This window comes from Triturus cristatus, chromosome 4_2 (assembly GCF_964204655.1).
Source record: "Triturus cristatus chromosome 4_2, aTriCri1.1, whole genome shotgun sequence".
NCBI lineage: Eukaryota > Metazoa > Chordata > Amphibia > Caudata > Salamandridae > Triturus > Triturus cristatus.
In genome coordinates this window covers 488,983,323-488,997,102 of record NC_140586.1, presented here as the reverse complement: position 1 = coordinate 488,997,102, position 13,780 = coordinate 488,983,323, and the positions used below count along the sequence as shown (strand labels likewise).

Sequence of the window (13,780 nt, the reverse complement as noted above, 5' to 3'; positions counted from 1 at the left end):
TTATAAAAACACAACATTAAGCATTAAAGATACACAGTGCAATCACAATTAATAATTAATAACTATTCTGTCAATGGAAGTAGACATTAGGTTGTAGTATTCCCACAATTTTCCCATATCTTGTGAAATGTTTGTGATCCACTAGCCTCAGAAATAGACTCTTCTGTTTTTGTGTAGCTATCCATTGCTTTCCTTTATGCAGCAAAGGGAGGAGGGTCAAGATATTTTCAAAACCAGGCAATGTCTCTTATGTAATTCATGGTCCCAGTGCCGACCAGCAAAACACACAAGATGATGGACGGAATGTTGCACATTGGCAAAACATTCACCCCCAGTCACAGATCTGGGTTTAATACATCGTTATTTTGCTCACCACGCCACTCCAGTATTGACATGGCCAATTGCAAATCAGTCTTGACCCTGTGCCTCATGGTAACAGTCCTGCCCGAACTGTCAAGCCATGTCTTCCCTGGACCGAAATCGAGCATCCTAGGACCGGTTTCGGGTTTCACCCCTCTTCAGCCAGGATAGCTTGATTTCAGTGGCGTAGTGAGCATGGGACCCACGTCTGGGCATACCCTTCCCACATAGGGTGAACAGCAAAGCACACAAGATGACAGACGGAATGTTGTACATTGGCAAAACATTCACCCCCAGTCACAGATCTGGGTTTAATCCATCGTTATTTTGCTCACCACGCCACTCCAGTTCAGACATGGCCATATGCAAATCAGTCTTGACCCTGTGCCTCATGGGAACAGTCCAGCTTGAACTGCCAAGCAATGTCTTCCCTGGACAGGAATCAAGCATCCAAGACCGGTTTCGGGGTTTCACCCCTCTGCAGCCAGGATAGCTTGACTCCAGTGGCGTAGTGAGCACGGGACCCACGTCTGGGCATACCCTTCCCACATAGGGCGAACAGCAAAACACACAAGATGATGGACGGAATGTTGCACATTGGCAAAACATTCACCCCCAGTCACAGATCTGGGTTTAATACATCGTTATTTTGCTCACCACGCCACTCCAGTTCAGACATGGCCAATTGCAAATCAGTCTTGACCCTGTGCCTCATGGTAACAGTCCTGCCCGAACTGTCAAGCCATGTCTTCCCTGGACCGAAATCAAGCATCCTAGGACCGGTTTCGGGTTTCACCCCTCTTCAGCCAGGATAGCTTGATTCCAGTGGCGTAGTGATTACGGGACCCACGTCTGGGCATACCCTTCCCACATAGGGTGAACAGCAAAGCACACAAGATGACAGACGGAATGTTGTACATTGGCAAAACATTCACCCCCAGTCACAGATCTGGGTTTAATCCATCGTTATTTTGCTCACCACGCCACTCCAGTTCAGACATGGCCATATGCAAATCAGTCTTGACCCTGTGCCTCATGGGAACAGTCCAGCCCGAACTGCCAAGCCATGTCTTCCCTGGACCGGAATCATGCATCCTAGGACCGGGTTCGGGTGCCCACCAGCCTATGATCTCCTCAGGAGCCTCCATGTCTTCTTATAATTTTGGAAAGAGAGGACAGCCAGTCAGTCAGTCAAATCACTTTATTCATCCTTTATTCAATAAGATCATAAAAGCATAAGCATACAGGACAAAGCCATTCATCATAATACAAAGTATTAAAATGTCCTATTAAAACCATCTGTTAAAAACAGAATAAAACTTACATTCATTTGAAATTATTAAACAATCTCCTGGTGTTCCATGAAAGGCATAAAAAAGACGCAACACAGTAACAAACAAGCGGATCGGACAATGAATTTAAAAAGAACATCTCTGGGTGACATTGCCTAAAACTATATTTGCGCATGATTGGCAATATAAATCTTTTGTGATGGTCCACATAAAACTTACAAAAGAAAAATATGTGCAAATTAGATAGGGTAGAAAATTCCCGCTGGATAGGCCAGCATACAAGGAATAAGGTTTAGGTGAAACCTAAGTAAGAAAAATCTTTGGTGTTAAGTTATTGCAGAAAGTAAATATGGGACTATCCCTTCGTAACTTGTAGGTCCCTCTAGCTAAGAATTTACGGAGTATTTTGAGTATGAAAGGCATAAAAAAGACGCAACACAGTAACAAACAAGCGGATCGGACAATGAATTTAAAAAGAACATCTCTGGGTGACATTGCCTAAAACTATATTTGCGCATGATTGGCAATATAAATCTTTTGTGATGGTCCACATAAAACTTACAAAAGAAAAATATGTGCAAATTAGATAGGGTAGACACACCGTCGCATGGACAGGGCAGAAGCTGATGTAATGTGAAAATTCCCGCTGGATAGGCCAGCATACAAGGAATAAGGTTTAGGTGAAACCTAAGTAAGAAAAATCTTTGGTGTTAAGTTATTGCAGAAAGTAAATATGGGACTATCCCTTCGTAACTTGTAGGTCCCTCTAGCTAAGAATTTACGGAGTATTTTGAGTAGTTAATTTTAAGTCTTTCTTTTGCCTTTTGGTTTAAAAAACAAGTTTTAATCTCCTTTTTAGAAATGGAAGAACAGTTACTTGGGGTTTCAAATATGTGTGCTAAACCTAGAGAGGATAAACTGTTTTTGACATACATAATCCAGGGGATCCTGTGCGATTGTGCCATTGAAAGGCAATCTTCAATAAACTTTTGAGTAAGATTAACAGAATCCCTACTCCAAACTGAGTGCCATAAAAGAACTGGAGGAAGGCTAATCAAATCGGATATGTATGGAACATCCAATTCTAAATGACAGACGAGATTTGAACAGCTTTAAGGGAGACCTACTAGTTTTTTCCAGAAGGTATTTTCAATGGTCTGGAAAGAGAGGTAAATATCTTAGACCAATATTGTGGAAATCACAAGCTCATGAGGGCCATTTTAGCAGCTCTCCAATCACTTTCATCCATGAGGCCACCCAGGCTTCCTAACGCACTTCGAGGGGGTTAAACGAATCAGGCGCATTTATATTTTGAAATTTGTATATGTGTGAAACTCTGCTTTTGCGTGTAGACCTTGGGTGATTTTAACTTCTTGCAGGCTATTTTCAGTTGTATGAATCAAGGTGCTCTTTGCAGTGTTGCAGATAATTATAAAATTGTGTTTTGTGGAGGTCAAATTCAACTTAAAGAGTCTGGAAGTCTTTCACGTGTGCACCCTGCCAAAAATTCCCCAGCTGGGAACTTCCAATGAGATTCCACCATGCTAAGCCCTCTAGGCAGGAGCTATGAAGAAGTAATTTTTCCTGCTATAGAGGAGTCATTCTATGTAGCAGAGGACCAATTGCCATTATAAGATAACTGTCTTAGTTACTTCAGGAAGTGAAGGTGGGAGAGGTTCTCTGTATATTAAACCCACCATGTCCTCTTTCCGAAATAGGGAAATTTCTGTGAAAAGTCTGTACCTACATGTCCTCCGTAGGTGCACATATATAAATTCATTCAGCACCAGGATTAGTGAGGACCAGTAGTATAAAACATGCAATGTAAAAGTAGTACCAATGTAATGACACTGTGAAGTAACAACTAACATTTGCTCATGCTATGAACCATGCTGTCTAGACAACAAAACATCCCCTAATGGTTCTCGCATTCCCTTCTCAGCCTCTGCATCTGGACTGCGACCAATGTGCTGTTGTTTCCAATTCAGGCCAGATGATTGGACAGAAAGTGGGGAAAGAGATTGACCAAAGCTCCTGCATTTGGAGAATGAATAATGCTCCAGTGACCGGTTATGAGGATGATGTGGGTCGTAGGACTTCAATCCGGGTCGTTTCCCACACCAGTGTGCCACTTCTCCTTCAGAACCCTGACTATTTCTTCAAAGAAACCAACACCACTATCTATGTGATCTGGGGCCCCTACCGCAACATGCGCATGGATGGCAAGGGCATTGTATACAGCATGCTTAAGAAAGTGGCTGCCACCTACCCAGACGCTAACATTTATTTGACCACCGAACAGCAGATGCACCACTGTGATGATGTTTTTAAAATGGAAACTGGAAGAGACCGGTAAGTGTTATATGCCTATAAGTTTACACAAATGTGGAAATAACTCCATGAGAACGTGTTTCAGTTTTTCTTCCAACAAATGTTGTTACCTTGCACTGTGCATAGGCTTATGACTGTATCACCTGACATAGTGCTTTGTATCTCAATGTGAGGTAACATTGCTGCTCACCTGAACTGTAAGATTGTAAGTGACTGCATCGGTAAGGAAGTCAACTAAGGATTTTGTGCTCAAGGAGTTTTAAAGAGTCTTGTGTAGAATTGGACTCCCCAGAGCTTTATGATTTCACAATTTGGAGAAAAAAGGAAGGAGATACATTTTGGTTAAACTATGTCCTCATGTAAACCAATCAGATTCGACAGAGAAATTCACAAACTAACTAAAAGTGCAGTCAGATCACACTTTCTCTTATGGTTGAGTCTGGCCCTTGTAATAGAAGCAGATTTCATACTGGTGATAGTTCTTTTGACACTATCCAGGTCGGGTATAGCAAATCCTTGGTTACTTTTTTCTGGCACTCCACGAATAGCAAGTGAATCTTCTCTTTAGTAAAATGACATATTTTCCTTAACAGAGAAACATGCTCATGAATTGGAGATACCATTGAGTCAAAAATGTGCCCAGTGTTGATTAAATGATATATCTGTACCTTTCTTATTGGCTACGTCGTACTGCATTCCAAATAACACGGAATTTAGCTTGTAGAGATACAACTACACGGTTTTTAATCACTCTTACTAATGAAATCCATCATCATAAACAATAACCTTTAATTAGTAATTAAAATCATCTGCTGCATTGCAATTGTGAAGAGAGTGTTCTGTTACATAATACAAAGGATTACATTATGAATACTGCAGTGTATCATGAGACCTTCAGAAAGTTATTAGGAACAAGCTAAGGGGCAGCATTAACGACAATGGCGACACATAATTCGCACTTCTGACATTCTACATGGAATAAATACCTTTTAAAACCCTTTCTGCTTTAAGTGGAATCCGCCATTTTTGGTCCGAGGATTGTTCTGCTCAAGGACAGCGCAGTGCTCACTCAGGCCTGCATTTGGTTCCATTTTGCATGGACGTGAATGAGGGGTCAAAGAGGGTAGACTGTCATTTGGTCCCTGTGCTATTCCTTATGGGTTCTAGCGGGAGCAGCAACAACAGAATGCAAACAGAACAAGCTCTGTCCCGGCCACAGTCACATGACCCCAGAGGTCAGGGGTAGCCAGCGCAGTGCCTGGCTAGCTGCTGGTCCTCCCAAGGACCCATAAGTGATCTACAGTAGACCTTCTAATTCCCAGCATTCTTGTCACAGCGCTGGGGACAAAGGTATACCCGAGACTGTTCCAAAAACTGTTGTGTTTTACTTTTCTTTACATATATGAAACAAATATAGTCAAAGTCCTCCTGAATATAATATCCTCGAATAGGCCAATAAGTCGGTTTCCGTCTAAACGTGCCTCTTCCTCAGTTTTTAATATTTTTGCTACTGAATCTTTCATATAACTTAAACAGGCCAATTGCTTGGGACTTTGTCTAACTTCTAAAATGGAAACTGTCTCATACACATTCACAAAAAAAGTCCATACAGTTACAGTTGCATATTCTAGTCAAAACGCGACAGTTTAGGAAAGAACATTTCTTTGATAACGGGACAATCATATTGCCGAACAAATGGTTTGGATTTGCTATCCTTTCAGAGAAGTAGATTCAAATCGCTACATTTGAATATTTTATGCAAAGTATATTTCTGTTTTGCGCGGGGGGTGAAGGGGTATTGTGCAATTTTAAGAGAACTGCTGAGTTCTTTTTTTTTTAATCAACCCCTGCAGTTTTAAAGAATGTGCATGCATGTGAATTTTTTTAGACAATTTGTCTTTTTCTCTTTCTATAGGGCTTCCGTAAGCTGACCATTGCAGTTCACATGTTCGTACACAAATATCATTTGCATCATACGTTTCTGAAAATAATCTGCCTTTTTGACCTTCCAATCAAAACGAGTCTATTGCCATGTCATACCCTTAGATGGGCAAGCATCAAACACATTCTTCCTATTCTAGGCGAAGTCTGCTGACATACATTTGAAAACTGAAACTCTGGTCTATATTCCATGTCCGGAGATGTTAATTCGCAAAGAAGAAAGACAAACAATGTCTATGTATTGCAGTATGTATACACATTTCAGCTGGTTACTTATTCCCTTTTTATTGTCACCATTAAACCTCGTCTAACTTATTGCAAGAAAATAGAGAAAAAGGATGCTGAATTCAACCACTTGCAATTTAGTACATCAGGAACACAAATAGCCAAAGATAAATTTGAAAAACCCGAAGAACCAAAAAAAGAAAATCAAAGCACATCTAGTCAAAGATTGTGGATTAACAATAGTTCTGTTAATTCTTATGCATAATAAAAGTATTAATAGAATATAAAGAATTATCACCCCACCTCTTGTTTACTCTTTCAAAATATTTCAAATTTCCTCTGTTCCACTTCAATCACACTTTGTTTAATAGGGTATTTTTGCAATTAAAGAGATAGCTAACTAACATATTTGCTCTACTTGGAAGAATGCTGAGAGAGCTCCTCTAACACTGAGAAGTTTCCCACTAAATAGCTCTTAAATTTCGTGCTTGATGTCTTAAAGAAATATAGATTATTTCCTTGCAGACTAAAAGAAGAATCAGGTAACACTCATTACAAATATAATGCTCTTGGTTAGTTATTTGGTCAAGATGCACAAAAGTCTGGATCATGTAAATCAAATAATTTTTAAAATTGACAGATGTCAATAGAAGAAATAGAACACATTTTCACTGTTTTGAGAAGCCAATAGTTCATCAGGGCAAAGAGATGACCTACTTACATTCCAACAATTAACCTGCAGATTACCCTATAATATTTCCTTACTGGATCATTAGATTTATAATACTCTGCTTTAGATTTATCAAGCGTCACATAAGGCAATGATGTGTGAAAATCTGCATGATAGTGTTGTGTGAATGGAAATAAATTGCATTGGAGCATTGGAATGTTGAGAGCTCCATTGAAGACAACAGAGCAGATCAGGGCCAATAATGGTTGGTACAAACTTCTTGTTCCAACATTCTGATGTTTGTCTTTTTGTTTCTCCCATTTTAATTTAGAACATTTTATCCCAATGCAAGGAATGCTCTACTACATTTACAAACCTTATGCCTTGGGCAATAACAGTTGTTAAATACCCTCACCCTCGAAATATGCCCTTCTCAACTTGGTTTTAGAGCCTTTAACATCTGTTTATTTTGGGGGCGTGGCCAAGATTGTGAAAGGATAGGAAGAGCCTTCTTGAACCTCCGTCACTGCTGCTGACTGGACCATGTTGCCCTCCCTCCCCAAAGCAAAGCAAGAACCTTTCAGTGTTGCAGCCTGCTCTGGGAACAGTCTAGCACTGGTTGACGAGGGGGCTGAATGTGGAGGAGAGGCGCCTGCCCAGAGAGACACAGCATGGTGGCGGCGTGGTGAGACGTACACCAGCCGTGGTCCATTTGCAACAGCCCACGACCTAATCCCTGGTGCTGGAAGCAGCACAGGTGTGGCTGGACCATACCCCCTGCCGGAGAACACCAAGCACTATTTCCTGACTTTGCCTACTGATCGGGCATTTTGTGGCCCCAGGGAAATGTCCCTGCATGCACAGAACTGCTGCACTAAATGGTGGCGGCCCCTGTGTCGAAGACACAGAATGGACCGCGGCCCAAAAAGACTCGCAGGCATCAGCGTTGGTGCGCCTGGTCTGGGCAAATACTGATGGAGATGGGACCCCTCTGGGACTTTGATATCTGGAAAGGCCTCAAGTTGAGGGAACTGGGCAGCAAAACCCCACCCTAACCACCCACATTGAAACCCACGCCAACCGTGACCTGCTGCAGTGACTCCGGTGCCGCACCTGGGGACCGGAGGAATCTTGCCAGCAATTAAGGTCCCCCTTCTGACCCAGGCCCCAGAGACGCCCTCTATTGGTGAAGGCCCATTGCACACCCCAAGCTTCCAAAGCGATGGGCAGTACCACTGCTGAACATAGCCCTGAAAATGGTGTTGACTGCAGCCTTGTAAACTGGGAGCAGACTGCGACCCTGCAAGGACATACGTGCACTGACTGGTCCCAGCACTGCTGCTCAGGGTGCCGGGTGATTACTGATGGAGGTTGGGGCCTCCCCCTGTACTGTGGTGCTCGGAGGACCACCATGGCTTAAGGCCTTTGATGTGGTGGTGTGGGAGAGGCAGCTACTGACAGTGACCTCGCTGGAGCTCGCCCAGATGCTCCTACCATCACATATACCTTCAAGGAGCAGCAGAGTAGCTGAGACCTAATACAAGCACTGCAATGGCCTCTGAGATCACAGCAGCTATCTGGCCCTCAACTCTCACCAGCGAGTGTTCGAGCCCACCACTGGACACTCGTAGCACCCTTGCTGAGACCTCCATTGAGACGATGGGACATGGCCACAGACCAGGGAGGTGAGAGAGGATCCGGGGGAGACCACCTGCTAAGCACTGCGGGCCAGGGGAAAGCCATGATGTCCTAAGACCTGACCTCAGTTGCAGTTGTTGTAGGCCTGTAATGGGTCATCTGAAACCCCCCACTGAGACTGTGATTGGGCACCCAGGTGAGACAAAAGCGAGAGGGCCAGGAGAACATAATGTGGGCCTTGACAATGCCCCCATACTGGTGGAGATATTACCCGATGACACCGGGCTCCTGCATACTTACTGAACTCCTGCTCAAAGGCGCTGGACCGGGGCTTTTACCCCTCTTCATTGCCTGTGTTCTTGGGGACTCTGAGGCTGAGAGCTCCTCTCAAAGCAGAAGATACCCAGGGCCTATGGTGATCATGACTACAACACAGGCAAAAAAAGAGCGATCCCACAAAGAGATGCTTACCAAACAGATTGCAGGCCTGTCTAGGGAGGGAAGGCCAGTGACTCAGTCGTTTCAGTAGGCCCTGTTTGCTTCCCTCCGAGTCAACAACCAGACAGTTAGAAAAGGACTGTTGCCAGACCTAAAGGAGGCTCACTGGTGCCTGACAGAGGTGGGGGGAACAGGGTCTCCGCCCTGTAGCACCATGAGTATAGCTGCGATCAAGAAATCAATCAACTCCAGCAGAATGTAATTCACCGCAGAGATAAACAGATTTGTAGGCCTATGCAGAGGACCTAGAAGGCTGGCAGAGAAGGAATAACATCCGCATCAGGGGGGCGCCAATCAAAGAAGAGGGCACCAACATTGGAGTATATGTAAAGGCCCTGTTCCTACAGATCATGGAAACACCACCGAACTGGGAAATACAGATTGACAGACTTCACAGGGTGGGTACTCTGCGACCATAGAATACCTATCCAGCCAACATCCTGGCATGTGTACATGACTTTCAACTCAATGACAGAGACATTCATGTACTGCAACTCTAATGACATAGGCTGACACTCTACCAAGATCTGTTGGCTCTCACACTGCTGAAATTACAAGCCTTTCACCAAGTGACCACCTTCCTTCGGGATAAAGACATCACTTATTCTTGGGGCCACCCGTTTTGCATAGTTTGATGTTGGGAGAGAAAGCTCCCACAACTTTGATCCCTACCTGGGACATGCCAGTTGCTGAACATTGAAGAGTCCTTGGAAGAAAGACAGCGGGCTAGCCCCTGAGAGCGGAAAGTCCCGAAAAGCCTATGGTGGCAGGGAGGCTCGGCTACATCCAAAGGACTGGCCCCTGATCCAGAAACCATAGCTATGGAAAGGTGAGAGTAGCTGTACACATTGACTGGCGAATCTGACAGGCTGGAGATGACTTGTGCACCACCGAGACTACCAGGTGTTCGAGATACTCCAAAGGGCCCCTACACCCAGGATTCCCACAGGACATTCCTTACCACAGCCAGTGCGTTAGGTTCTTAATGGAGTACATTTTTGTACCTGTTGCATGTTGTGTTCTTGTTGGGGGAGTACTCACATGACACAAGGGTGAACTACACCCTAGATTCTTACAAACATGTGGTCAGCCAGGGACCAAGCTATCCACACTGGATGGAGGGTTGGCTTAAAGTTCTTCCAGGTGCAGAACGATTCTATCATATTTAGAACAGACTAGGGCTGAACTATGCCTACAACAGGTGATCCATCTGGTACCCGAAGAGTGGGTGGTGCTTTCTTTCATCCACCACCTCTAAGACAGCGGGTGGTCAGCGGGTGGCCATTTTGGTCTCATTCTCTTTTTGAGGTTGGATGGATTCTAAACTTGCAGATATCAAAGGGAGGCTGTTGGCATATACTGTTTGTGTGGGAGATTGCATTTTCACATTGACTTCCCTATATGCTCCAATGATGGCCAGAAACAATTCCTCTGATGGCCTGTGGCAGAGGTGATGTCCTCCCAGGACAGGATGGTGCTGCTAGGGGAGACCTTAATCTAGTGTCAGACTGGGGATCTTTTCTGGGAGGGAGCCCAATGGCTGTGGAATATGGGATTGTGAAACAATTGTCAAGACCAGCATCCCCATGCACAAAAATACACATTCTACTCACATGCCCCTAAGATGTATGCTCTCCTTGACTACTTTACAGGGACAAGAGAGATCCAGACCCTGGTCACTATGACAGAGCTAGAGCCACGATCCTTATCAGACTATGCTGCAGGGTCTCTTACCCTGGCCCTCCCCCCTACACGGTGTGCTCCACAGTCATGGATAATTCAGGAAGTCATCCTTCATAGGTTGGAGTAAGTGAAGATGGTTACCCAAGCGATAACAGACTTTCTGGCCAATAATGATATGCTTCCACATCCATCACTACCCTCTGGAAGACACTAAAGGCTGTCATTCAGGGAGAACTGATTGCTGTATCCAGTGGCAGATAACAAAATCCTCAGCAACAAGATGGAGTATCTACGCAAACAAGTACAAGAATTGGACTGTATACACAAACAAATAGGAGCTCCTCGGGTTTGGCGGCAGTTAGAGGCGGCGCATGCGCAGTTATTGGGACTGCGCCTGGACAAGGCCAAATATGCTCGTCTTAGACTCTGACACTCCTTCTATGTGAGGGGAGATAGGTGTGGGTGGCTACTAGCTTACAGACTTAGAGCGCAATGGCAAGCCACGTGCGTGGTCTTCCTGCTAGTGCAGGATGGTACCGATATTGTAGGGGATGGCCACATTGTGTCTGCCTTCCAGGACTTCTATGAAAAGCTCTACTTGGAGCAGACTCTTGCTCTGGCTGACTAAGGCCTTTACCTTAAGGATGTACATAAAGTGTGACTAACACTGGACCAAACAAACATTTTGGATCACCTGATCCAGATTGAAGAGGTCATCACAGCCATTGCTCACCAGAAACCCCTCAAATCGCCTGGACCGGATGGCTTTCAAACCCTCTTTTATAAGACGTGCTGCACCACACTTGCCCTAGTTCTAACCTGGCTCTTTAACTTCATTGCTGGCCCAGGGACAGTGCAGTCCCGGGTGCTAGACACCTCCAATGTTGTACTTCCTGAACCTGGGAAGTATAAAAAACAATGTTGCTCCTACCTCCCGACATCGTTTTTCAATGTGGATCTTAAATTGTTCACTAAAAAGCATCCTAGCGGCACTGTTGGGTTCACTTATTCTGGGGTCTGATTGATGTGGATCAAGCAAGATTTGTCCCAGAATGGAAGTGCAGTGATAACACTAAAGAGATCATCCACCTGATCGACAAGGCCAAACGCTCTAGGAGGGAAACAATGCTCCTGACCATAGATGACTAGAAGGCATTCAACCCCGTGCATTGACCCTACTTAGAGGCGATGCTCAACCACTTTGGCTTTGGAACATGATTGTGCACATGGGTCCTTGGTAACAATGGACAGCAACGAGCAACAGATCAAGTAAATGGTCAAACCTCATTTAAGAAATAGGGGTCTCTAGTTGGCAATGGTTTGCACCTTTGTCCAAATAGGGACTCTTCCTTCTAGTCAGGATAAGGGAGATACACTACTGAAGTAACCCCTGCTCACCCCCTTGGTAGCTTGGCATGAGCAGTCAGGCTTATCTCAGAGGCAGTGTGTAAAGCATTAACCAACAGTAATACAGTGATAACACTACAATAGGACACCACACCAATTTTAGGAAAATAACCAATATTTATCTGTGTAAACAAGATCAAAATGATAAAAGACCAACATACAGTAATCAAAAATATGCACTTTGCAAGAATGACTTGAAAATGCAATTCCTTAAATCTGGTAGCTCCGCCCGAGGCTACCAGGGTGCTGAAAACAACAGAATCCAAAAGTTCTGGCTGACCACGTTGGTGCGGACCGGCGTTAATGTCAGCAGGCTCATAAACAGTACCTGTGATTCCGCTGACAGCGTTTGTGCAGGCCAGTCGTGGCAACTGTTGCAGTGGCGATGTGAAGCGTAGCAATGTGGGGTGTGGTGCCCTCAGGTCGCGGTGCAGACAATGGCACGGTGACGGTCATCCAGCTGCATTGTTGAGACCAGGGCAGTGTTGCGATGTGAGGCAATGTGAGGCGTTGCTCGTTGCGGTGCTGTCAGGTCATGGTGCAACCTGCAGTGACAGTTGGTGGGAGCTGGCATCGATCTGCCCAGACTGCAGTGTGGGACAGGGCAGTGCGCTGTGTGACTTACTAGCGGTGCCACCAAACCACCAGACCACGGTGCAGTCACGGGTGTTGAGGTCAGTGTGCAGCGATGTCATCGGTGAGAGTTTAAGTGAGGAGGTGTGGAGTGGGGTGCACACAGGTCATGGCGCAAGCAGCAGCTCAGTGGCGGCAGCGGTAATCTTCGATGGTGAGGCCTGTGTTGGGTGCGAGGTAAGCAGGTGCCTTCTGCTGTGCCTTCAGGAACGGAGCCAGCAGCGGTGTCGGTGACAGTGTCGGTGCTTTCCCCCTCTGTGGCAGTTGAAACCCACGGTTCCAGAGGTGATACCCAGAGGTAAGTGACGTCTTTGCTGTTCCTGACTCTTTGTGAACAGGAGGCAGGCTCTATTTCAAATCCTTGGAGATCCTCAGAGACAACTGAAGAAAAATCAGTCCAGTTCTTTCCCTGCCGAAGGCAGATGCGGGAACTGCAGGTCAGCCCAGCAAAGCAACAACACAGCAAAGGGGTAGAACTCCTCCTGGCAGTTCTTCCAGCTCTTCTTCTTTGCAGGTTCCTTGATCCAAGCGAGTTCTCTGAAGTCTTTTATCTCCCTGAGACTTACAACAGGAGGCTAGCTCTACTTAAAGCCCTTGGAGAAAACTCTAACAACAGGATGATGAAAGTACAATCCAGTCCTTTCCTGGCACAACACAGTAGAGCAAGCAGCAAAGTGGCAGTTCCTCCTAACAGCTTTTCGATCTCTTCTTCCTGGCTGGTTTCTTAGTTCAGCAGTAATCTAAAATTCTGGGGTCTGGGCCCCAATATTTATACGCAGATTCTCTTTGTTCTTTTGGCCCGATAGTGTCTGTGTTCAGCCCAAACCGGTTCTCTCCTCTTCCAGGTTCCCGGCAGGAGATGGAGACACCATTGTCCAAGGCAGACCAGGCCCATTCAAGTGCATGGGAAATCTCCTCCCACCACTCTAAATGCAGAACAGGCCTATTTAGGTGCTAATGACAATCCTCCCGCTACTCTGAATGCGGCCCAGGGCTATCCAGGCCCAGCCCGGACTCATCCAGGAAAGGCAGGACACACCTCGACCCCCCTCAGTGGTTGTCTACAGTGAATACACATCCCCAGCCCCTGTGACTCCAAAGC

General features: G+C 45.3%; 1 protein-coding gene across 1 annotated transcript in view; it reads left to right on the top strand.

Annotated features, from left to right (window-relative positions):
• Positions 1-13,780, top strand: part of ST6GALNAC3 (ST6 N-acetylgalactosaminide alpha-2,6-sialyltransferase 3) — a 1,703,027-nt gene that overhangs the window by 1,028,053 nt on the left and 661,194 nt on the right. The window contains exon 3 of the mRNA XM_085602042.1: positions 3,595-4,004. Within this exon, the coding sequence (XP_085458168.1) occupies positions 3,595-4,004 (410 nt within the window). The remainder of the gene's footprint in view (positions 1-3,594; positions 4,005-13,780) is intronic.